The sequence below is a fragment of the Lissotriton vulgaris genome, chromosome 6, assembly GCF_964263255.1.
Source record: "Lissotriton vulgaris chromosome 6, aLisVul1.2, whole genome shotgun sequence".
Taxonomy (NCBI): Eukaryota; Metazoa; Chordata; class Amphibia; order Caudata; family Salamandridae; genus Lissotriton; species Lissotriton vulgaris.
The window spans coordinates 910,746,393-910,771,638 of record NC_141694.1 but is presented as its reverse complement, the minus strand read 5'-3'; the positions used below and the strand labels follow the sequence as shown (position 1 = coordinate 910,771,638).

The following is a 25,246-nucleotide window of genomic DNA, read 5'->3' as shown; positions in this document are numbered from 1 at the left end:
GCCACCACAGACACAAGTCTGACCTCCTGCTGCTGGGAGTCCTTCTAACGAGGAGAGCTTGGACAAAGGGTTTCCTGTCAGGGGCGGTGCTAGCACCATCCCAGACAGGGTTTTGTGTATCCTGGGTAGGCAGGGCTGAATAGGAAGGTGACTGCAAGTGGCACCCCGGTGCTCACTATGCATCTGCCGGCTAGAACCAGTTCCAGGGGCACACCAGCCCCTGAGCTGGGGAAAGTCCGGCATGGGAGAGGGGTGTAACCACCCCCCTTCCTGGTCCCACCCATGGGCAGGACCTAGTCCCGTACCAGCCCCTTTCTTTAGTATAAAGGTGGGAGCGGGGACCCTTCCAAATTAGATCATCTTTGAATCCTGAAACTACTTTCTACGAAAGGAACCCAAGACTTCTTACTAAGATTTCTCTCTTGTGACTAAGGAGTAGTCACCCTGCATCTGCGGGCACCACCTAAGAACACTGCGGTTTGCTGCACGTCCTTCCTCAGGAATCCGACCGACCAGCACGACGAGACCCGGCTTCCCTGGCAACTCTGACCTCTACCTACATCATCAGCCCAGCTGAGATCAGTGGGTGTGACGAGACCTCGAGGGACCGGCCATCTTCAGAACTGCACGACGCTTATCCAGCACGACCGCCGAGGGATCCTCGAGTGAGTGCTTTGGGGTTCGAGAAGCCCTAACCCTGAGCAGCTCCAGCACCGAAGTCCAGCCCCCCAGCATCCACCAGATCTGCGTGGGGCCCTTCTGCTCTTTGCTGCTCACCGCGTTGTCCGGCTACTTGTCTGCTGGCTTGTAGCCCTCTTGACGACGCACCACGACGACAACACAGCTGGTCTGGTTGCTCCAGACTGGCCCTTGCTCCCCTCCAACAGAGGAGCACCCCGGACCCTCCTGGTCCACTCCAGACGCCATTTTGAGTCCACCGCGTGGGCTTGCATTTGCCAAGACTTGTTGCCCCAATCCTGGGTCCAGCGACGTCGACAGCAGATACCTTCGTGGGACAGCTCGCACCTCCATCCTGGTCGCCGACAGCGCCTCCTGGTCCGAGAGACTGCAGAGCCCAGCGTCGCCCACTCACCTGGTCGAGGTGACTCCATCCGGTGCCATCCTGGTGCCCATCTAATCACTGGCTAGTGATTCAGAACTTGGTCCCCTCCGCTTACAGGTATCCTCCCTCACCGATCCAGGCTTGGATCCCTTCGAACTTCATCACTGGTCGCCTGCCAGCAACTTCTTCTTTCAGGCTCCATAGAATGTAACGAGGATTTCCGACGTCTTTTGAACCCTATGCAGCCGCAGCCCCTGGGCTAGGTAACCTGAGCATTTCGGTGCTCCAACGTAGGTTCACTATCTAAGTGTCCAGATCCTTTTTCGTTTTCAGCCTATCTAGTCTGATTCGTCCGATAACTGTAACTTTACGAGATACTAGTATCCATAGACTTTGTCCCGCATCCCGCGTGATAGTGCACACTCTGCACCCGATCTCCCTAGGCCTCCTGCTCCTAACCTGAAAGTTCAGTAGTGTAGTCCTAGCGATCCTGAAGCCTCTGGATCTAGTTACTTACCTGCTAGTATTTCACATTCCACTTTTGTAGTATATGGTTTTTCGTGCCCCTCGGGCATTTGTGTAAATTGTGCGACTTAGAAAGTATTTTCATAAGAGTTTTGTTATGTGCTTAGCTCCCTGACTCATAAAGAGATTAGGGTAGACTTGTTATAAATAAATATCCTTTTATTTTCATAACGACTTGTGTGGGGTCCTTTCACTTGGTGTTCAAGGGGTATATGTGATGGTATAACAGCTGGCTTAACACGCCCTCTAGAGTTTAGCCAAAAGACTGCTCTTGTCCATGCTACTAGGATAGCTGGTCTATAAGGTTGACTTACAACCAATCATCAATAAGGGTCGTTTGGAATGATATGCAGTGCTCACTATTCTAGTGATCACTATGTATCAGGCCAACTTCTCACAATGAATAAATAGATAAAATTATTACAAAAACAGTAGAAATGTGCAAAATATTACTCTCAACAGAGGTTCTTAGCCTACGACTTTAAATAATGTATTATTCTTTCAAGAGTCGGGCTCTAATCGTCAATGCCCAACCTAAGAATTTAGCGACGGCTATATACACAGACCTATTAAGACTAGTCCGGATGAGTCTAACTGCAAACATTCCTTTCCTTGTTCCCAATGACCTGCATGTGGTTCTAAAGTAATGGACTCAGTGTAAAACTTTTTAATTGATTCGCCAACGCCCGCCCCTATAGCAGTCTCTTTTGGGTACATAATAGCCAATGGCAATTTGTTTTTTTCATCTCCACACATTCTTCTTTTTGCAATTCAGTTTGGGGAACACATGTTGTGTATTAGTTAGCTTTTTTTGTGTCCTGGACACTAACTTCTATTCAAAAGTCTTGGTGAGCAGGTGATTCTCGATGGGTGAAGTTCTAAGCAACTCCTTCCCTGACTTAAAATACTGTTGCATAGCATGAGATAACTGGAGGTACCTGAACAATTCTGCTTTAGACATCGTTTTCCTGAAATAATTTAGTAAATGATGGATTGCATTTGTTTACCATATATCCAGTGTATTTTATATTTAGTTTCATTCTCATTGTCTAAATTGTTATTAAGGTACCTAGCCATAAGGGACTTGGGACAGGTTGTTCAAAAAGCTGTACCCCTCCCACCTATATAAAATGAGGAGGAATCCTCTACTCCTCCAGTTTGCCTAGTCCTCTTCGGTGGTGGTTCTTAGTGTGACTGGAAAGCCCTTTAAATTTTGAGAGTGAAAGTAGATAATACCTGCCTATATTTGGAAGGGATATGCCACCCTTATAAACCCCTATGTACTGCAGATAATAAAATCATTGCACTGGCACCATCCAACACAAAGTGTGTAAGTTCACCTATTGATATGAAGAAGGTTTTAGGGACCTAAAGTCTTGTCTGTAAAGCAATTAAGAATTTTGGGAGCCCAGTAATTTTGAAGAGTGCATCTCTAGCAAGAAAAAATAGTGGCTGGTGCCGCCAATCCCAGGAGATCCTTCACATAAAAATGCCCCTTTTGCTGATCTAGATTGCAATCCTAAAATAAAAGTCTTGTTAGTAACATACACTCATAAGTACACTGCTCTTTGGCGCTTGTAAAAGGAGACGTACTGTGTATTGTTGCCCCCTACACATTCCTGGGATCCGGCATAGGCTTAATATTTAATCCAAAATGCATTACAGGTAGATAATGTTTAAAGTCTGTACAGTAGACTGGTTGCTCAGTGGAGATGGTGATTGATTGAGCTGTGTTGCTACAGGCGTAGTTTGAGTTTATATATTTTTTTACTCCTTGTCATGCATTCTCTCATTATTGCCCATAACTTTGGGACGCAATCTGACCTAATTGTTGTCTCATGGTCTTTCTTCCTTGGATGCATTAGGTCGGAACATGAAAGGCATTCCCCCAACTGTCCGTTTGTGAAAGGTGAACACACACAGAATGTTCCCCTTTCTGTTACTCTAGCAACTTGTCCTGCACAGTTCCCCTGCACAGATGGCTCAGACAGGATATCCTGCTTTGGAGTAGGAAGTTGTCCTCATTTTTTAGCAGCTGCAACAAAACGAGGAAAGATCTGCATATGGGATATTTCCAAACTTATGAAGGTATTTACATTTTTATCAAGTTAAGTGTAATTTCCATGTTAGGCCTTGTGCGTAATAGTTTCGTTTTTTATGTAGGTTCACTTAAAATTTGAGATAAATGCCTATGATCCAGCAATTGTGCAACAAATACTATTGCCAGGAGAGCCGAACTGCGGAATTGAAGCAAGGAGGCCAACACTGGCATGGCTAGAAGAATCTTCAAGCTGCTCAGATATACCTAAATTGGAAGGAGACAGGTATACATTTATAAATAGTAATACCTTATCTGTGTGTTGAGTTTCATACAGTGCTTTTGCCATTTGCAAAGCTTCATTAATAATGTGTTGTGCAGGACGATTTGTTTTTATTTTATGGAATACAGTTTATTCATCCATCTGAACACACTTAAAATAAATCCTGACTTATTTGCTCATACACATTACATAAGATGTGCATATACAATGAATTTTAGAGCCTGTGCAGCAAGTGAGTTAAAAGGGGTAAAATGAATTGCTTCTGTGCTTCGCTTCACTATTTTCTAACGAAACATTGCCCCTTGAGATTTTTACCAATAGACTTAGCACAAAAATCTTCTGTTAAATTTTGTTTTGTTGCAACTTTATTTTTTTTTGTGGTGGAGTGGGTACAACCTCACAAATAAGGTTAAAAAGAAAATACATATGCAGGACTTAGTACAGCACTGAAGCTCAATGGTGACTTAACAGTTGAACAGTTATCAGCTTCTGCATCACTGTTTTCAGAAGATGAAGTTATTACACACAAGTTTATTTAAAGGGCATATATAAGAAGCTTCTTTCATCCCAAGATGATCCCTTTTCATACATGTCTTGAAGGACATTCAGCTCTTATCAAATGTATGCAATCTATTGCACGCATTATCTAAAATCTCTCATTGCATATATATTCCTTATTTTCTTCCACTATATTATGATTGTTGGAGGGTCTAACTTCCGAGTATGGGCTAATCTGAATTTTATTGGCAAAAGTACATGTGTAAGAAACTTTCCCCTTAATATTGTAAGTAGATACTATCACTGCCCACATCACATAACAGAACTACAGGATGTAGTAGAAGATAATACTTGTAATTGGTTTAATGTGAGACAGTACCTCCCTCCAATAGGTCTGTACGTAATACATGGCCACCACATATGCAATAGAGAGCATGCTATCACATTCCTTTCAACACAAATCTGAGCCGCCAAACATAGCAGTCTCATCTTGTAGGGGTTAAATACCACCTTGTAATGTTCTTACATGAGTTTCCTTTATGTGGAAAAAAGACAAATAATTTTTCTTCTCTCAAACATATATTCAACCATGCCTGAATATTCAGATAATTTTCCCTGTTGCATATACAGGTATTTTTTATTGTTGTCATAATGAGTCCTGTACTGCTAATCGGTGAGTCGAGTTTAGATTTATTTGGCAGCTATAGAAGAGGTTCTCCACCTGTGTTTTGTCTCTGCCCCTTCTTAATTCTTTCTTGAGCTTATCTGCTGCATCAACTGGGAAAAGCAAAAATTCAGATTAAAAGCTTATGCAAAGCCATTTTTACTTACTGGTTTTCCATTCGAAAACAAATCTTGTAACAGCGGCAGATTGAGTGATCACTGCTACTAAAGCCACATCTTGAGAACCATGTGAAAAATCAGGGTTAAAAGGTATTGGGGATGGAAATGTTGTCATACCCCTTTTCTAACAAAAAAATCAAATAACTGGTACTATTGACATAGAAACTTTAGTCTACAATTTGAAAATCTGTGTCTCTGAGGCAACTATAGGAGAATATGACACAGAGTTGGCAGCTAATCCTACTTTAATAGCAAGTAGGGTTCCATGCTTAGGGGATAATCAGGGCCACTGTAAGTACTTGATGCTACAGTATTTGCCACACATGCCACATAATCCACAATTCTATTCACAATTTACAGATTTTAACAAAAAATAGTTTTCAGCTAAGGCTGATCAAATGTTATAACAAATGCTGCCACATGTGTTGTTGCACAGTGGCAAGCCCTTAACAGCACAGTGGCAGGTCATGTCTCAGTAGCCGATTTGCTGTATTGAAGTGTTAAAATTATACTAACTAGGTGAAACCTTTGCCTATATAGAATAAACATGTATACAAATTACAATAGTGATGTAAAACAGCTATGTGCTGAATTACGCTGCATATTGTGCCTGCATGATTTAGTAAACCCAATGGATAATTTTGCCCCCCCCCACACCATAATTCCAGTGGTTCTAGTGATAGTTTCAATAAAGTACCAGGTTCATGTGTGCCGCACAAATCTAAAAATCTACATTAGGAAAACCAAAACCATTATCAAGGGAGAGCTTAAAGTGTGAAAATAGACATCCTTGGATTTTGATCATTCCCAAAAAAATGGTTTGTGTATTACAACAAAAGAGGAATGGGCTTATCTAGATACAGGAGGTTTTCATACTCTTGATTATAGATAGCTTTGAGATTTCAATCTTGATGCATCTCTATAAATACAGGGATTCTTATGAATACTTCTAACCACAGATTTTGCATTTTAGTAATCTTCCCAGGTGCAAGACTGGAACCTTTGCAATAGCTACTGCACCAACATTTGTCTCTGTCACAGCTCTGACCTGCATCCTGACATGATGACAAGGATCTAGATATATGCGCCACCTCTGCCTCAGCAGCCTATGCTGCTGGCATGTTTGATTATTATATATTACACCTGGTGCGCTCCACTGGAGTTTTTGTAGACATCCAAGCATCATTGATGGATATTCCCTTCGAATGGGTCAAACATTTTGTTGAGAAAGTTGATGCAACCTTTGAGCACAAAAACAAATAGGGGAATTTTGCCTGCTACAAAGTGTTTTTATACTCCCCCTGCCAGTTCTACGTGCAGTACTGGAAGTTCAGAGGTTACTCTCAAAGTTCACTTTTTTCTAGAACAGCCTTGGCAGTCCACCCAGTAGCTAGTACATACTTTTTGTGGCACTACAGGCAAAGACTATGCCAAAGGGGCGAACAAATGAGAAGCAAAGAGTCATACCTGAAAGAAAACACCTGGAACCAGGAGAATAGCCATGCAGTGGTTCCTAGTTGGGTGGGGGGTTAGGGTGACATCACATGTTACTCATTGTTTAAAAGAAAGAATTGCTCAAAAACGCATATTGGCCGTTGTCAAGGCAATTGTCATTATGTAACCTTAATAAATTCCCTGTTATAAAAAAAATGGGTAACTTTTGTAAAGTGAGGTTAGCACCAACACTAATTCTCTTCCTACTTTTCTCCAGGTAACACTTTCAACATCCTTCACTTTGCTTTTTAGTTGGTCCAGGTCCTTTAGGGACAGAATCCAATGTTGCCTACTCTAGTGGCACTCTTATAACTTCTCACCTATGGGTCCTCTGATAATCTAAGTTAGGTATGCTCCTCCTGTTCTGGACATCCTTTTTGCCTTGCTCCTGTTTCCACTCAGACGTTGGGGGATCAGACCAGAATCCTCTCAAAGAAGGTGGTGATATTACTTCCCACGAAAACAGTCAAGAGTGTTCTAGGGTCAGAACATGCATTGGGTTAAAAAGGTGCTTCCAGGTTCCCAAGAGTAACTGGGGCTTGAGACTTATTCCTGCTCTCAGGTTGCTGAATTCGTTCTTCAAGAAGATCAAGATGATGACCCTGACACAAGTTCTGCTGTCCTTGGGCAACAACAATTGGTTGATGTCCCGCAGATCTGCAGCACACGTACTGTCATGTACCAGTTCTGCAATCCCATAGGAAGTATCTTTGTTTAGTAGTGTTAGCTGCTCACTTCCTGGTCACCATTTTCTTGCCTTTAAACCTTGCATCAGCCTCTCTGGTCTTTATGACGGTCATGGCAGAGTTGCTGCCCACTTGGAGGATTGGGAGTTCACTTATTCCCAAAACACTGGTTGTGCCGGACCACTTGCTAAAATGATGTTGCTGCTGTCCAACCTGAGTTTTCCATTGACTAGTTCAAATCTCCTCTTTGTCCTTGGTAGAGACTGAGATTATTCAGAGCAATCTTTGACACAGTCACCTTGAAGGTCTTTCCTCCTCTGTAGTGAGCCAGTAATATTCTGACTAGGAACCCGATAATTTTGTTCCATATGAAAGCTACTGTTCTAGCTTGACAGTCCTAAAGTCATTTGGTCTTTTGACGTTCTACATCATCCTGGTGCCTTATGCTAGTTGGCATTAGTATGCCCTTCCGTGGAATTAGATTCTACAGTGGACCCAGCACTGGCAGCTTTTTTCAAACAGGACCCATGTCCGAGGTGGCTCAGGAATTCCAGTGGTGGATGCCAGTCCAATCTGCAGCAGATCTTTCTCGTTTCCCCTTGCGAAGATCAGTTATGATCAATGCTTCATCTCGCCATTGGTGGGATTACCATCACACTGTGGAGCTTGGAGGCCTTTGGCCTCTGGTAGGTATGTGCTGTCATATCAATCATCCAGAGCTGTGTGCCTTCCGACTGACTCTTAAGGTCTTTCTGCCTTCCCTCGCGGGTAAGATGATTCAGGTTCTAACAGACGATGAGATCACTGTGGTATGTCAACAAGCAAGGTGCTCTTGGGTCACATGCTCTTTCTGGAGGCATTGAGGCTATAGCACTCAGTCCCGAACTTTTTGTGATCCTCTGAAGACCTGTCGTCCTAGAGTCTTCCTCAAAGTCACACCAGATTAACTCAGTAGGCCTTATTTTGCTGATCACTAGTGGCATCTGCACCTGGAGATGTTAGGGGACATCTGTATTTAGTGCCTGATCCGAAAACTCTCTATGCCTAGTATTTTGTGCTCTTCAGTCCACCTTTTGCGGATTTCAACGAGACACATTCTGCTTTCAGTGGGACTTCTATCATGATCTATCTGATCATGTGGATGATGAAGAAAAGTCCAATGAGAAAAGTGCCTAGCGCATTCTGATAGTGCTTGATTGGGCCTGTATTGTCTGGTACTCTTACGTCCGGACTCCGAGAATAGTGCAAGATATTAATGCAATCAACTGAGAGGTTTAAGCCAAATGTTATAAGTGGTGAGTGTTATTCTGGCTACCTGCCACTAAGTCTAAAAAATCAACCCATTGGGCTAAGATTATCTCCGCTGAGAGGAGAAGCTGGTTGAGTTATTTCATGGGAAAATGTCTGATTCTTTTCTGTTTTTACTGTTTTTGCCCAGTAAGGCTTTTCTGTGAGAATTGTTCAATGGTATAGTCTTTTTGACATTTCTTTGGTTGCTTGATTAGGGCTTACACAAGTCATCAGTTGTTACTTGGGTACATTTCTAAGCTGATTAGCTGGGATGTATTTGAACTTGCTGAAATATTACTTGATCCACATTAATTAAATTGTCATAATAATTAGATGTGACTTATAATGTCTTGACATAATAAAGACTATGCATAATTAAGCTGGGTTCACTATTAATTGTTGATATGAGGTCTGGTCAGTGAAGCACACAGTAATACGTTTTTGGTTCTCCTGTTACAGTTTAACTCAATACGAATTATATTGTGACACCGATGAAAAAACAGAAAACTAATCTCAATTTTTGACACTGCATTGTGTTTGACTTGCACACCTTAGGGATATTGTATTTTTGCTTGTAAATTGTGTGTCACAGTGTGACAAAAAATGAGAATGTGTAATCCGTCTCTAAATTTGTGTGATAGCCGTAGTTGAGCAGTTGCAGTTTTTTACACCAACATGAACTTGCATAACCTTGATAATGTAGAAAAATTATGGTTAAAGTCACATAGGTAGGTATTGAAATGAGATCAGAACTAATGTTTAAAAAATAAAAAACTCTGAAATATGCCAGTCCTAGTTTAATGAACTAACTATAACTTGTCCCGTTTTGCCAGCAGCAAGATGGCTGCGCCTTAGGTGAGCTCTGCCAGCCGAGTGCAATATCCTGCATCATCCTGCTCGAGTCAGAGGAATCAGCTCGCACATCAGGTGCGCCCCGGCCCCCCAGCACTCTGGGAGTCCATTGCGCTGTGCCTCTTGTTAATCGGTTTCTCAGCGGTGCTGAAATTGCTTTGACTGGGCTCCTGCGGGCCACCATTTTCTCCTGGTCCACACGGCCTTCTGTCTGACCTCTGCAGACTATCGGCTGGTGCGGCGTGGCTCTGCCACATTCTTTAGTGGCCGTGTTTACTGGGTGATGGTGGGGTCGCCGCCTGGTGCGACCCATGGGCCCGACCAGATCCTGAACCCCTCCTGCTGTGAAGCCCGCGCTGTAGCGCAGCCTCTCCTGCCTGGCCCGACTCCGGCCCTCTGTGCCCCGGATGGCGGGGCGCAAATCTGGGCTTAGGCTTGGACATTTCTTCCCGGACCCTACGCTACATCTAACCACCGGGTAAGGAGCGGAGGTGATGGGAACCCCATCCCAGCGTGAGGCAGCTCATCGCAACATTGCACACTGCGCCCTCAATCTGCTTACTGGGCCCATTACAGTTGCCACTATACCTGTTCTTCACCCGTTGTGCCCCTTTGCCGGCATTGCCTTCCCTCCAATGGGCCGATGGAGAGCCTGCCCTGAGACTGGCCGCTGGCCCCTGCCTCCCCGTGCTGCTGCTAAACCACGGGGGGCACTGCAGCGTCCAGGTTCTGGCCTGAATTATGTGATGGACCACTCCCCCATTTAATAAAGCGGCCCCCCTATGTGCCAGTTGTGGGGCTTCAGAGTTGGTAAGGAGGTGCTCACTCACCTGGTCTGTAGACTTGTGGCACCCGCTCTCCTCCCTGGCTTGGCATCTGGGGCGATATACAAAGGCATCACATCATCCACTCTACTTGCCATTCCCAATCGGACTCCCGTTAGCTCTTGCTGTGATCTAATTTGCCATCTACGTGCTTACCCCCGCGCTGAGCACGCTCTGGAGCCATCTGCTACTCAACAACACAGTGGCTTTGGGTCCCTCAACTCGTCATCTGTCATAGGGAAGGCTGACGCAAAGCAATCCTAACTCGCGCTCGAGGCCCGCAGGGGTGGCAGGTTGGAGGAGTCATCCCATGATGCTGGGGCGCGTGCCACGCAGACTGGTACCACGGACTCCCAAGACGACAGCATTCGCTCCATGCTCCTTGAGGTAAAATCCAGTCTTAAAACTATCAAAGCGAAGATTGATAATCTCACTTCCCGCCTGGACCAGGTAAACCAACACATGGATTCACATGATGCCTGAATTGAGCAGCTTGAGGCTAGGGTCTCGGATCTGGACTATGCAGAGACCGCGAAAACACAGCAACTTCTAACCGTTATTGGCATAGCCAATCGGTCTCGCTTTTGGGACCTTATAAGTATTTAATTATGTAGCACAATATCCTTGGTGCAACAACATGAACTGTTGCATGGCTAAACACTTATAAGGTCCCAAAGGCTAGACCTTTTGGCAATGCCAATGCTTGTTTTTATGTCGACGTGATGCAGGCTACTAAAAGTCATTAAATATTAATAAAACGGTCAAATCGCCGCTCTAAATAATAATTGTTGGCGGCGGCTTTATTTTTTGGTATTCTGCTAACATTTTTGGAAGCAAATAAATGAATTTCGTAAAATTCTCTTCAAGATTTGGGGCCAGACGTAGGTCGCCAATTACGGGTCGGTAACGGCCGATTTCGGAGGACTGCGGGCAGAGGGAAGGGGGGGGGGAGGCGAGCGGAGCCTCAATCTCTGCAGGGTTCGAACAAAAAAGATTACAAAATGCTGCTTACCTGGTCGCAAATCAATCTGCAACAGAAGTCGCGCAGCCAATCCGTGCAACAGACACGTTCCAAATGACAAAAACATGGCTTGAAAAAAAAAAAAAACAACAAACGCCCACCGCCCCATGACCGTAGAAAGGGGGCGGTGCTAAAAAAACACAAACGCCCACAAATCTGCTCTGACAATGATTGGCATTATTCTCTTCCAATGGCTAGCCTCCATTTATGGAGCTAGCCAATGGAAGAGAGAGGCGGGTTCAACCTCACTACTGTTAAAACAAAATTTCTCGAGCTGCGCGACACTGCTGCACAGTGTACGCCAATCGAGACCTGAAAACGTTTCAATCTGTGCGTCGCTGACAATCGAAATCCCACCAGAGGGGATAGCAAATCTGCAGTTTATCAAAATTATGGACTCTATTCAGCACTATCACAACAGAAATTATATTTTTACTTGCACGCACGTGTACAATAGATTGCAATAATACAACACATACAGCTTTCATTGGGAATTATCAGCGTTGTGTCTCGAGCACACTGTGCTCGCGGTGAATTTTAAAGATGATTTGGGGAAACGCACACACGTGCATGAAGAGCTATTTACAATTATAACAAGAACAGACACTCACAGCGCACCTCTGGACAGCGAGCGTAGTCAATCCAATTCCCTAATCATGGACCCTAAATTGTGAGATCAGTTTTGAAGTAAAAAGAATAATGTGACCACCAGTGACACTGTGTCACCGACGTGCCTGTGCCTTGAGGAGTGACATCATGTAACATTTGAACTCCACGCCCTCTAAGGGCATCAATGGAAGAAGCCCTGCATAACCACTGAGCCCCTTTGATGGCATCACATGAAATGAATTTAAACAACCTTTGACCTTTTGACATCACAGAAAGTGGCACCACACAAGTTGAGCCAGCGCAGTCACTATGACAACATGAACCACAGATTGAAAGTGAGGCAGGTGTTAATTCCATGCACAGAAAACGATCTCCCGAATTTTTGGAGATAAATTACCCTAAACAATATCTATTATTAGCAAGTGTATCTGTGAGAAATAGTTTTTCTCGACTCAAATCTTGCATTGTTCAATAACATTAATGTATTGAATGAAAATGACTGAAAAGAAATGAAAAGAACACAGTTGCGACTTTTTGTAACATTTTGCAACAGCAATGTTTTTGAGGTATGCCCAAGATAATATATATTTTTTAATCTGCTGTAGTGAGGATTTTGCAATAACGAGGTGAAACTGATTGGCTGATATTGGGGTAATGGCTCCAGGTACAATACATTGAATTCTTTAGGGGAAATAGAAATTTGATAGTAGAGCAAAAGTGATGCAACTCTTCTGATGGTCCTTTCATGGAAATCTAGAAGAATTGTTCACCATTGTTTACTCTGATAAGCAATTCTATAGTACTTCCTAGCATCTTAAACCTCAAGACCATATGAGGGTTTTGACTTCTTGCCATTTCCACACATCCGCTAAGAAGGTCACATTGAAATGCCCTTAATGCAACACACTGCATGGGCTTTTCCGTAATACTGTTAAGACGGCTGCATGAAAACTAAAATGTCAAACTTTGGCCCCTCTTGAGGAAGAATTGCGGAATTCACCCCCACCCTCATCTTTACATTATTTTATTTGATGCCAGTGGTGAATAGAGTACAGATTGGTGCACATTTCATCATGTATTCTATGTGCTTGGCAAGTTGTTCTTCGTTCCCATATTTTGGCACAACACTCAATCATATTTTTGGGCATCTGTTAAAGGGAAACTCCTTACTGTGCTCACTGGCACAGAGGAAGTTGCAACACGCGTCTACCCCACCAATGACATCTCTGGAAGTATCCTCACATGAGCTGAATGTCCATGCTTATAAAACCAGAAATTACACCACACAGCCTTTGAATATGGTCAAATCGAAGCTGCTGCTTCAAATCTCTACAATAAACATAAAAATAAAAATAAAGGGCACCTATAAATCTCAGAGTCAAATAAAAGGTGTATGGCCATCTTGAAAAAAAAATATAAAGTCATTCGCCAGAGCTCACAAACTCCCAGCCTCCGACTGAAACAGAAAAATCTCAAAAGATTCAGGCACATTAACCAACTGATTATAGTCACTGGGAGCTGCACGCGGTCCATCTTGGCAGTCCACTTCCAGAGCTATCTGATTAGAATCAGAAGTTGTAATTTTCACATATATGCCTGCAGCAGGCGCATTAGTCAGATGTGCTATATCGATGTAGCATGCACCTGACAAGCTTCCGTAGTCTGCATAATAGCCTACAAACCTCGGTGATACATATTTAGTTATCCTGACCGGAGCCGCAGCTGTGGCCAATCGGAAGGCACGGCGATCTCAGCAGCACAAACATTAGCCATCTGAGCTGCCCCGCCGACGGAGGCTGGCCCTTTAAGTGGCTTGCCTGCTGCAGCCCCGGGAAGTGCGGCGCGGCCCTGCTGTCTGTACAGCTCAAGAGTCGCCTGGCTCCGGTCGGGCCCGAGGGTGCGGCTCAGGTGGGCGGGCGCGGCTCATGGACGCGCAGTACCTGGGCGTGCCCATTCGAGCAGGCCGCCGCCCAGGCCGAACAAAGGGGGAGGCAGACGGAAGCTGGAAAGGCAAGGCGGGCCCGTACGATTACTGGGTGCCCTGGGAGAGCCTGGCGCGGCCCTGGGACTCCCTGGAGGTCACACCTGGCCGGCACAAGGAGCCAGCCGGGGGTGGAGGGTCCTGCCTTGGAGGCCATGTTAAGAGAAGGGTGGGTGTGAGTGGAGCTGGGGCTAGACAAGGGGGTCAATGTGCGTGCTGCAGCTGCACAAATATGAGCACAGTTACCAGGTCACGGGATTAAAAGACAACTCAGTGGGTTGGTGCACTTCCGGCGAAGATCTGTACACAGAGCTCCCAAGTGGCCTTGTGTCAGGTGCATGTTGCTTGTGGAGTAATTTTTTTTTCTTCCCATTCAAGGTATTTTAGTTTTGTAATCAACCGTTCTAATTGCAGCATCAACATGCAAAACAAGCGCCCGCGCTGAAAGAGAAGGAAGCAGCAGAGGGAGGACAGAGAGGAGGGGGCCTGCGCCCGTTTCCCTTGCGGGAGCGAGCAGGAACCATCTGTTAATTACAAACAGGTGGTTTCAAAGCTCGCTCCCTCAAGGGAATCGCCAAACGTGCACGCGTTGCCATTGAAAGCAATGCAACGCTTGCACGTTTTTAGGCCAAAAACTGAATCGATTATTAAAAGTCTCCTTCTAAGCAGCGCATGCGCGCTGCGTAGGCGAGACCTAAAAATGGATAATGTGCTCAGACTTTTTCGCGCCAAAAATAAAGACCTTGAATCTCGTTCCCGAAGGAACAACGTTTGCATCGTGAGCCTCCCTGAATCCACCGCCATTGACAAAATGGAGACCTACCTGGAAGCACTTCTCAGAGAACTGTTCGGTGAAGTCCTGTCAAGCTTATGTATCGTTGAACGTGCCCACAGATTGCTGGGCCCACGTTCACCCCCCCACCCCGACGCCACGGCCAGGCCAATTGGCCATCTCTTATTGAACTATCGCAACACCATACTACGCAGGGCGAGAGAGCTGGGGGAGGTCTGTCATCAAAGCAACACACTGTCCTTTAATCCCGATTTTACCACCTCTGTGCAAACTGCTCAAAAGAGACTTTCTCCCAGCTAAGCGCATCCTCCAACAAATAAATGTTTCTTATGCTCTCATTTACCCCACCAAGCTGCGTATAGATTTTGGAAACAAACCGCGCTACTTCACTGATCGCAAAGCCGCCCTGGAGTTCGCCAAGCAACTACAGAAGCCTCGCTCCTGCGACCGCCAGTCACCAACCGATGAGGACTACACTAGCGATCGAATCCGTCATGGGGACCGTACTGAAAGGAGGCTCTTGAGCAATTTTGGTGGCAGCTTATTATGGTCTGCGCATGCACTGTTCTTTGGATGCCAGAAATTTTACACTAATTTTGGAACATCACCTTCTTGGACTAATTGTGTCTTTTATGTATAAAAACCCTGACGTGGCTAAAATACTATCCGGATAACGGAAATTTGATATAGGCATCTGTACTGTTCGAATCTAACGATCCCATTGACATCATTTTCGTCGCTTCAAGTTCTGACCAATACTCTCGCCCTGACGAAGCTCCCATGGTTGGGGAGCGAAACGCGTTGGCTGTCCTATAAATGAGAAAATAAAAGAATTTATTTTTGATACTACATTGTCCTGGCTACTTCATCCTTGGTGCTGCCTCCGTTCTGTTTCTTAAGTCTTTACACTAGCGACAATGACTGACTTTTCTCTCCATCTGTAATTAATTAAGCCTGGGTTATACTAGCACTGGCTGCCTATATCCTAAGATGTTCATGCTGAATTTCTTATGATGTGCCTTAGCTCACTCCTCTCCTTATGCTTCTAAGTTCCTTACCTTTTCCCCTTGCTCGACTTAACCATGCTCGGCCACCCTGCCTCTTGACTTGGGGGATGTCTGGCTGAGCCCACGTACCCCATTGGTGATGAATCCCAACGTAAGTTGGTGTTTGCCAAGTTGGGGTTCCCTGGGAGGGGGGAGGGAAGTGTCTCAACCATGTTGAGGGGTTGGAGTGGGAGGGGAGGGTGGGGGTCTTTTGTGGAAGTGTATGCCACTTTTCACACACTGTTATGTGACATGTTCTACGATTACACTTCTCTCTAAATTCTCTTCTTTGGGAACCCATTGGACAATACACATATAATTTATTTTGCGCCTACTCCGAGTACTAAAGCAATTGCCCGGGATAATGCACGCATGACCACTTTACAGCAACCCAATGACTGAGCTAACTCTCACGACGTGGAATATCAGAGGCATGAACCACTCTTGAAAAACCCGCCTCTTACATGCTTATCCTACCAGACGCAAAATAAATATCTGCTTTCTCCAAGAGACCCATCTGACAATCCAGACTGCTGCCAGGCTCAGATCGAGACACTGGGGCGACACCTATGCTTCCTTTTATTCCAATTACACCAGGGGGGTTGTGATTTTGATTGCCAAAGGCCTGCCATGGCGCTCGGTGCACACCATTACTGATCCTGATGGCCGCTATGTGATCATCACAGGCACTTTATATGCCCGGCCTGTGACCCTGGCTGTCATTTATGGGCCAAGCACAGACAGTCCAGAATTCCATGCCCATGTCTGGAAACTCATCTCCTCCCTTGGCCCTCTCCCACGCTTTTGGGGCGGAGACTTCAATATTGCCCCACACAACACTCTTGATCGCTCAGGTTCACGCATACTCCACCCACAGGCTACTGCCACATTGCACTACAAAATGTAGGACAACTTCCTGACAGACTTATGGAGATACCACCACCCTGCGAAACGCGAGGGCACTTGCATCTCTACCACTCATAACTCCTGGTCCCGCATCGATCTGTGGCTCGTCACCCGTGATGTGCTGGGCTGGTCCACGTCTACTGATCATCTTACGCATACATTATCAGACCACTCACCAGTGCTCCTCACTATCCGACTTCCTGACACACCTAAACAAATGTTTGCATGGCACCTTCCCCCACATGCGCTACACGATATGGCGTTTCGAGAAGAACTCCGTGGGGCTATGGTTGAATTTTATTACCTGAACGTTGGCTCGGTCGACTCCCCTTCTACCCTAAACATTTAAAGTCTTGATCAGAGGTGAATGTATAGCGAGACAATCTGGGGTCCTCAAATCTCTTGGGGTACTTTGGAGAGATTAGAGGCAGAACTTAAACAGTTTCACATTTACTAAAAAAGCCTCACGCCTCCGCCTACATCACAGAACTACATGATGATGATGACGGAAACAGAATCATCACCCCTCAAAGTATGCTTGACAAAATATCTACATTTTATGCCAGCTTATATACTGCTGGTACCAAGACTCCTCCTGATGTCCTTGCACAATATTTTGATGCTATTGCTCACTAATGCGCATCGGGAATGTTTGGATGAACCCTTCACTCCCGAAGAGATTGCTCAAGTGATCTCCAGCCTCCACAGTGACAAGGCGCCCGGAACTGATGTGCGGACAACAGCCTTTTTTTAAAGAATATGCGTCCATCCTCATCCCACATCTAGCTGCAATGTACAACTAATCTGTCACAGTAGGCCACTTCCCGACTACTCTCCGTGAGGCACTATCACTCTTTTGCTTAAACCGGGCAAACCTCCTGAATCTTGCGACTCGTATCGCCCACTCTCATTAATTCATACGGACAATAAGATCCATGCAAAATTGCTCGCTAACTGCCTTCTCCCTCTCATGTCTCTTATTGCTCGCACGGATCAATCCGGTTTTTATTCATGGCTGTGCCACTTCTCACAATTTGTGCACCATCTTCTCTATACATCAAATCAATCCCAACCTGCCAGCAGTGACCGCCTTGTTGGATGCCACTAAGGCATTCGACTCAATAGAATGGCCCTTCCTCTTCCCCCTGCTAGACCGCCTGGGGCTCAACCCATCTTTCATTAGTAAAATGAAGCTAGTATACACACTACAAGCAGCACGTATCCGTATAAACGGTCAAATCACCGAACCCATACGCATCACTAGAGGCACCAGGCAGGGCTGTCCTCTGTCTCCTATGCTTTTTGCAAATGCCATTGCCATTGCCATGGAGCTACTCGCGGCGTGGCTACGGCAGCATCATGCACAGAGGAGCATTGGTTTCTCATCACGCAGTCTAGTCACATCTATGTATGCAGATGATGTCGCACTTCTAATTCGTGTACCTCAAGAAAACCTAGCCCCATGACCAGAGAGGTCATTCGATTTGGCGTCTACATATTAATTGGGCAAAATCAATCCTATTTCCTTTAATGAAAGCAACGTGTCCCCTTCAATACGGAATACCCGATTAAGAGGGCAACTGGCCCGACCAAGCAGTTGGACATTTGGCTTACAAGAGATATTGAAGAGCTGTGGAAAGAAAACTACGGTAAAGCAATGGACTGGCTCGAGTCCAGAATTCTTATTTGGAAAACACTCCCACTCTCCCTTGCTGGGAGAATCTCTATCGCCAAGATGGTAGTCCTGCTTAAATTCTTGTACCTATTTTTAAACATCCCGATGCCACTCACATCCCAATTTTTTCAGAGACTACGCTCTAATATGATCTCACTCTTCGGGGCATATCGCCAACCGCGCATTGCATACAACACACTGACACTGCCCTTCTCTCGAGGTGGGATGGGTGCCCCAAACTTCAAACTGTATGCATACTCATCCCAAGCCAGTTTTCTCCACTTTTGGTTACACCCCACACCGTTCCAACCACACGTTGTGGTAGAAACAGACCTTGCCTCCCCGTTACCAATACAGATGGCCATATTCCTCACTTACACAGCCCCAAAGAGCGAAATCGACACGGTGTAATGCATGCGCTGGGCCTGGGGTGTAATTCGCAGACACACAGGAGTTAAGACATTATATGCTCCAAGCGATTCAATTGGCGAACAACGCCTCATTCCCAGCACTACAGACGACTAGTATGGTTCACTGCGTTGCTTAACTAGGCATTAATACCAATGCCGATCTGTATCCCAATGGTCAATTTATTGCCCTCGAAGAAAACGCAAATCCACTAGATAAATTACTACACTTTCAGATCAGAGCTACATGCAGGGATGCTAACATCTCCTTTCTCTACTCCCCGTCCCCATGCGCTGCACTAGAATATGTTCACACTGCTGCTTCTCCATGCAAGCTGATTACAAGACTTTAGGCACTGACTCTCACAGCTTCCCCATTTGACACTGAGCGGGCGCGACTAGCCTGGATGTCTGATCTTGGAGATGTCCCCAAGCCTGAACAATGGCTATACTGTTGCAATCAATCTCAAAAACTCTCTCCCAACTATTGTTTACGCCTCATACATTTTAAATATCTTCATAGATTGTATCGCACGTCCACCGCTCTCCATAAAATGGGACTGACTGCCGAAGCTAACTGTGAGAGATGCTTCGCTCTCAATGCATTGTTTGTGCACTTCGCCCAGATTGAGTCCCCTCTGGAGGTTCTCAACATCGATGCGACGCTGTCTCAGCATCGGTCGACGCTGGCGCATACGGCTCCTCTGTTACAAGAGGATGAAATCCCTCTAGGCTCACCGTACCTCGGGTCGTTTCGGTGCCCTTTGGTGCAGGTGCCTAGCGTTCCATGGCCTTCGGATCAACCTCGGGCCCCTCCACCTTTACTATCTAGTGGACGAGTTAGCCTCTTACCATCCCCGACTGATGGTTTGTTGTCGCCCCCCAGAATGGCGACAGAGGCTAGTGTGGCTTTGGCGAGGCCTGTTCGCAGGGCTGCGGATATTCACTTGCAGCCCCCTGTGGCTTCCCTGGCCTCTGATCCTTTACTGGATCTCCTGCACATGGAGCCTGTGGACGTGGAGTCTTTGCTGCCCCTTGGTGGGTCTTTGTTTGACATCCTGCTTGGTACTTGGGCACGGCCCTCCTCTGGTGACCCTGATGTTTGGGCTATTGCTCGCCGGCATCTCCCGGCCCCAGACGATCCTGTCTGCTTGTCCCTTCACCCTAGAGCTCAGGGTCTGGTTGTCCAGGTGGCTTTCGCCTTGCAGCCTTCTTCTGCTCTGCTGTTGCTACCTCCCACTAGGGAGTCTCGGTGGCTGGAGACATGTGGTCGCCACATTTTTGCCTCTGCCAGTGGGGGCATCTGTGCCTTGAACACGTCTTGCGTGTTTGCACTTGCATGTTTTGCCCTTTGGGACTTGGTTGAGCTTTTTCTTCCTTCTGTCCCAGAAGGGATGCACTATAGTAGTTTTTCTGGCAATGTTCGGAACACTCTTCGGGATATGCCATTCAATGGCGTGGACCTTTTTGACTGTCACGCTGATTCAGCGGTCTCCCGCCTCATGTCTGGCCTTCAGTTATTGGTTGGCCCTTGCGGCCTGCCTTTCTCGTCCTTCTGGCTTAGATTTTTCCTGTGCATATGCAGAGGTGCCTTGTTTGTTTGGGACCCTGGGTTAATGACATAATACCCAGAATGTCTAATCGGCTACTCCGCCGTGTTTGCCTTTGTATAATACAGCTGGTCAGCTGTTTCTGCCTTCCTTTCTGTTCTCTATCGGTGACCTTGTCTCAAGAGCAGCCCCCTTGCCGGGGTTAGGACTTATCTATGTGGGGTATTTGCTGGCTATTATGCAGCTGCCTTTCTACAAGGAAGGCTTGGTACGCTGTGGAGTCTTCCTCACAGAGGTTCTTCTGTGGATCAGTCTGTCCTCTCTTTCTGCTGTTATGCGACCCACAGGTTGGCGTCGCTCTATTGCACTTTCAGTTAGGGTTGAGGTCAGTTTGTCGGTAGTACTTCGAAGCATCGGTAGAGGTTCCGTAACCTGAGGCTTCTGCCTCGACTGCCTTTCACAGGGGTGCTTTTCAGCTTCGCTGTGCTCCCCTTGTTCTGTTCCGTTCCGGCACAGTGCTTCCGCGGCTGACGCCCAGCCATCGTATAGTGCAAGGGCAGAGCCGCTGCGCTGCACACTTCTTCAGTGTTTGTGCATAGTGTGGGTGCACCCTGGTATGTTCAGTATCAATGGGTGCCTGCATTCTTTCTTCCTCTTCTACAGTGACTGGTTCTACCCTCCATTCTCTGGGATGGGTGATAACTTCTTGTACTTCAGCCTTGTCTGAACTTGCCTATAGGCGATGGCGTCTTCACCTTTTACGTCTATGCTGTCCACTGACTTGTGCCCTCATTTTCTGGGCACTTCCCAAACAGGAGTTTTTTTCTATTTCCCATGCTGCTTTCCGCGTAGTTTTTTTCCACATTTCTGCATTGGGTTGCTGCCGTAACACTCTCAGGAGAAGTGTTCTCTTCAGGATGCTGGCTTTCTTGGGTGGTCTGGTCTGTTCATCCTTAGGCCATTACGTTGGTCCTGACTGTTTCCACTTTCGTGTCCTGCTCCATCTCCTCATCTGTCTAGCAGGGGACCGTGGCTCCCCCCCCCGGACAGGTGGCTAATGTTGCTTACAGATCTGGACATTGTCCGGTCCAACTCTACTTTACCATGACTGTTGGTACTTATGGCGTACCCTTGTCTTGTCTCATGCAACACATTCTTTTTAGATGTGTATTTTTCTTTATATCTGCTCTGTGCTCTTCCCACAGCTGATTCGCACAGACCATGTTCCTTGCTGCGGTGTCCGTGGTCTTCGCACCGGTCTGCTCATAGTGCGAGCTCTTGTGTGTGTCCGGCTTGCAGGAACACCCTTTTTGCCGGTTGCCTGCCTTGTAATGAGTCCTTCACATCTGGGCTGTTCATGCTACCCTACAGGGGGATTTCCCTATACTTGGTGTGGTTCTGGCTTCCACATGGTATCTTTAAATGTATTCCTAACTTCCGCATGAATGCCAGTCTTCCTGTGGTCCTGTTCTGGGTGCTTCTGCTTGTTGCCTTCAGCCCTCTCACATGTCTTTTCGAAAGAGCAACAGCGTACTGCAGTATCTTGTGTTTCTGGTAATGCCAATACTTTTTGGCCATGGGTCGGCATCCTGCCATTACTGCCCCACGTAGGTTGCTGGTGCAGTTTCAACAGTGCTTTTATCCACTGTTGTACATACTTTACCGGTATGCGCTGACTGTCATACCGTTTTGTCCTCTCTCTGGGTCTTGCTTCCTGTCGACGCATCGGATCCTGTGGATCCATCGGACCCTGGGCTCAGTTCTGGTTTTACGAAGCTATGAACTCACTCCTGCATCAGCATTTTTGGCTCTGTGCTTCTTTCTCTCAATCCGGCATACACACAAGAGTTTTTGTGTTGTTATTCCACGACTTGTGGTATCTTTGCCTCCTATTGCTTTCCGCTCTTTTCAGAGCTTCGTGGTCAAGTGTTGGCTGCGCCGGCATTGCTGTCCCCACTGTGTTTCGTCACCTTGTTGACAGCTAAGTTCCCTTTGGAACTTGGTGGGGTTCAGTCGCAGACCTGCCTCCTCTATGGGTATGGCTTTGGTATCTATTTCTAAATTAAGGAATCTGCGGCTAGATGTCTCTATCAGATGAATGAGTTACTTACCTTCAGTAACAATTTGTTTGGTAGAGACACTGTCTAGCCGCAGATTCCTTAACACCCACCCATCCTCCCCATTCTGGGAGGACCTTTTCAGGTTGGGTTTTCTGCATTCGCCTCCCTTCGGGTGGCTTTGTCTTTCTGCGGGGTAACATCTTCCACTTCACTCCTCGACAGGATGCTCCATTCTGTTTTGCTTGTTGAACTACACCCATTCTAGTGTTTGGGTGGTGTACTCGTGTTTCATGTGTCTTTTTTACATCCCTACGACCTGAGTCGTCCAGTGTGGGGTCTACTCATGTCCTCTTTGCCCCCGCGCCCTTATCAATCGCCTTGGGGTATTTCACTTCCCTGGCGGTCCATTGGTTTGGAGTCTGTTGGCACTGCCTCAGTCTATAGTTCTCTTACAAGGGATACAACGTCCCTTTCTGGTGCCGACTTGTGGATTGTCATTGCTCATGTGTTCCGGACTTGTTGCCCTTCACTTTTATATACTGTGGTTGCCGACTTTCGGTCGTCTGCCATGACGCTTTTTCACATCTTCTTCTGCCTCTGGGGAGGGATTAGCCTTCGCTTTTGCGGGGTCCTTTATGGTGCTGTCTTACCATTCAATTTTTTTTTTTTTAAATTTTTTTTTTTTTGGGAGAACCTTTATTATTACTTCAAGCAATTACAAGTATGGGCCTACAACCACCCCGGCCGGCCGCTAGTCAGAGCAAAAGTACAGCAGAGCAATGTGGAAAGTTATAGCAGTTCGAAAACCGGGGTCTTACAAATGTCCAGGACACGACTTGTAGTGAGGCGTACAGGTCTGAATGCAGGATTATAAAGGTTCATTTTATAATAAGGGAAAAACTAAAAGTAAGTGCCATACAGTCATACATGGTCCCACAATAGTGAGCATAAATCAGGATATCCGCAAATAGTACAAATACAAATGAAGCATTGGGGGGGAAGGTAAGCAAATCAGGATAAATGTAGGCACAAACCCGTTACGTAGCAAAGCTCAACCCCACCCCTCAATACGAAACATATTGTAGGAGACATGACGATCGACGACACTAAAGAAGGAGAAAGACTAAAGGGCCATAGAAACAAATAACGGACAATTTAACAAACCCCATCCCCCCCCTACCCCTCACCCTGCACTCCTGCAGAAGGCCACGGCCTACCCCCCCCCCAGCAGCGTGCCTGTCGCCCTAATGGAGACCCGAAATGTAGAAAAGAGGAGAAAGAAGAAGAGAAGAAAAAAGTGGAGGAGGGCCCTCGATCTTGCCAACCGGCCCCGCCCTACACCCCTGCGCCCAGGAGACATCCCAAAAGCAAGAGCAGAATATCCATGGAGAACGTCAATCATCGACCAAACCAGCCTTATAATCCCGGTCGAATGTCCCCCAAGCACCGTCAGCCAACAATAAGTCCACTAGACTCTGGACGGTGTCATCCCTGGCCTTGTCTATCAATGGAACCAACACACGTCCACTTATCAATCGGTACACAGAGCGGCGTGGAGGGTCCAAGTGATCCGGGCGGGCAAGGCCGAGTTACAGCTTCATAGGACTTCAGCAACCCAAACCCATCCGAACATGTATGGCGGAAATCCGTTTGCGTCGACATTGACCCCGAGAACATCCCCAAGGCCGAACACAGTCTCATCATCCAAGGAGGGAGAGTCACACAACCCGGCAAGCGCCGAGACAGCACCGGGGCAGTCCAAAAAATAGATCGGCGTTGTTTCCCCAGCCTCCAAGTAGACATGTGACCCGAAGAGACACCCGCATGCACCACCAAGCTGTCCAGGGTGATAACAGGAGCCAGGTCATTCAGCGGCTCCAGGAACCTAGGTGTAGCTGGAGCACTCCGCATGGACACAGAGGCGGGCACGTCAGCACTCCGTTGAGGTCGAACTGTGCCCGCGTAGAACGGCGGGACAACAATGGCGGCCATCCTTCTTCCCAAATCCCGGGCATTACAGATCAGGGTTTCGTGCATGCTCGTTAGTGCGGCCAGTACATATTTGGACGTGGGCTCCTTCTCGCGCCGCCAGTCCCCTGATCTCATCCACACGGCAGCTGTTTGACCTGGATGTGGTCCGCATAGGGGGGCGCCGGCTGCCATCTTAGCCGATCCAGCCACGTCCTTCTTCACCTCACCTCAGGGACCGGGCCCCAAACCAGGGCGCTACAGGATTCACAACCGGGACTCAAAAATGCAAAGCAGGCTCCCCGGAGAAGAGTCACCAAAGGGCTAAACAAAATCTCTGCCGCCCCCCGGGAGCCGCCCACCGATTCCGAGGGTAGTCCTTGATTATGCCCGGACACCGAACTGGGGAGGGGGGCCAGATATCGTGCACCCCCCTCGACCCTGCTTTGCCACGCAGCCCCACAAGGCACTCCGTTAAGTGGACTGGGTCTTCACTGCCGCCATCGGCCCATCAATTCACCGGCGCCCTCCGGCCGACTCCTCACCACCACCAGTGGCCGCTGTTGTCGCAGTCGCGGCCGGCTGCTCCTCTCAATAGACACCCCGGTCCCAGCACCACTAGGGCCTCAGAAGAGTCGGGCCATATCTCCGGGTCCGCCGCACGTAGAAGCCTCAGGAGCAGACAGTAAGTGGCAGTTCTCCTTCGCCTACTTAAATATGCCGTTACGGCTCAGGATAGTTGCCAGGATGTATGCGCAGGGTGAGAGGGCTCACGGACCCGAGCGTCTATGCGGCCATCTCGGTCGTTGGCTTGGCTCCTCCCCCCATTCAATT

General features: G+C 47.0%; 1 protein-coding gene across 6 annotated transcripts in view; it reads left to right on the top strand.

Annotated features, from left to right (window-relative positions):
* The window catches only part of BIRC6 (baculoviral IAP repeat containing 6), a 2,386,688-nt gene that overhangs the window by 163,345 nt on the left and 2,198,097 nt on the right, over nucleotides 1-25,246 (top strand). For all 6 annotated transcript variants that reach the window (XM_086926902.1, XM_086926900.1, XM_086926901.1 and 3 more), the window contains exons 7-8: nucleotides 3,454-3,676; nucleotides 3,752-3,912. In XM_086926902.1, the coding sequence (XP_086783028.1) occupies nucleotides 3,454-3,676; nucleotides 3,752-3,912 (384 nt within the window). The remainder of the gene's footprint in view (nucleotides 1-3,453; nucleotides 3,677-3,751; nucleotides 3,913-25,246) is intronic.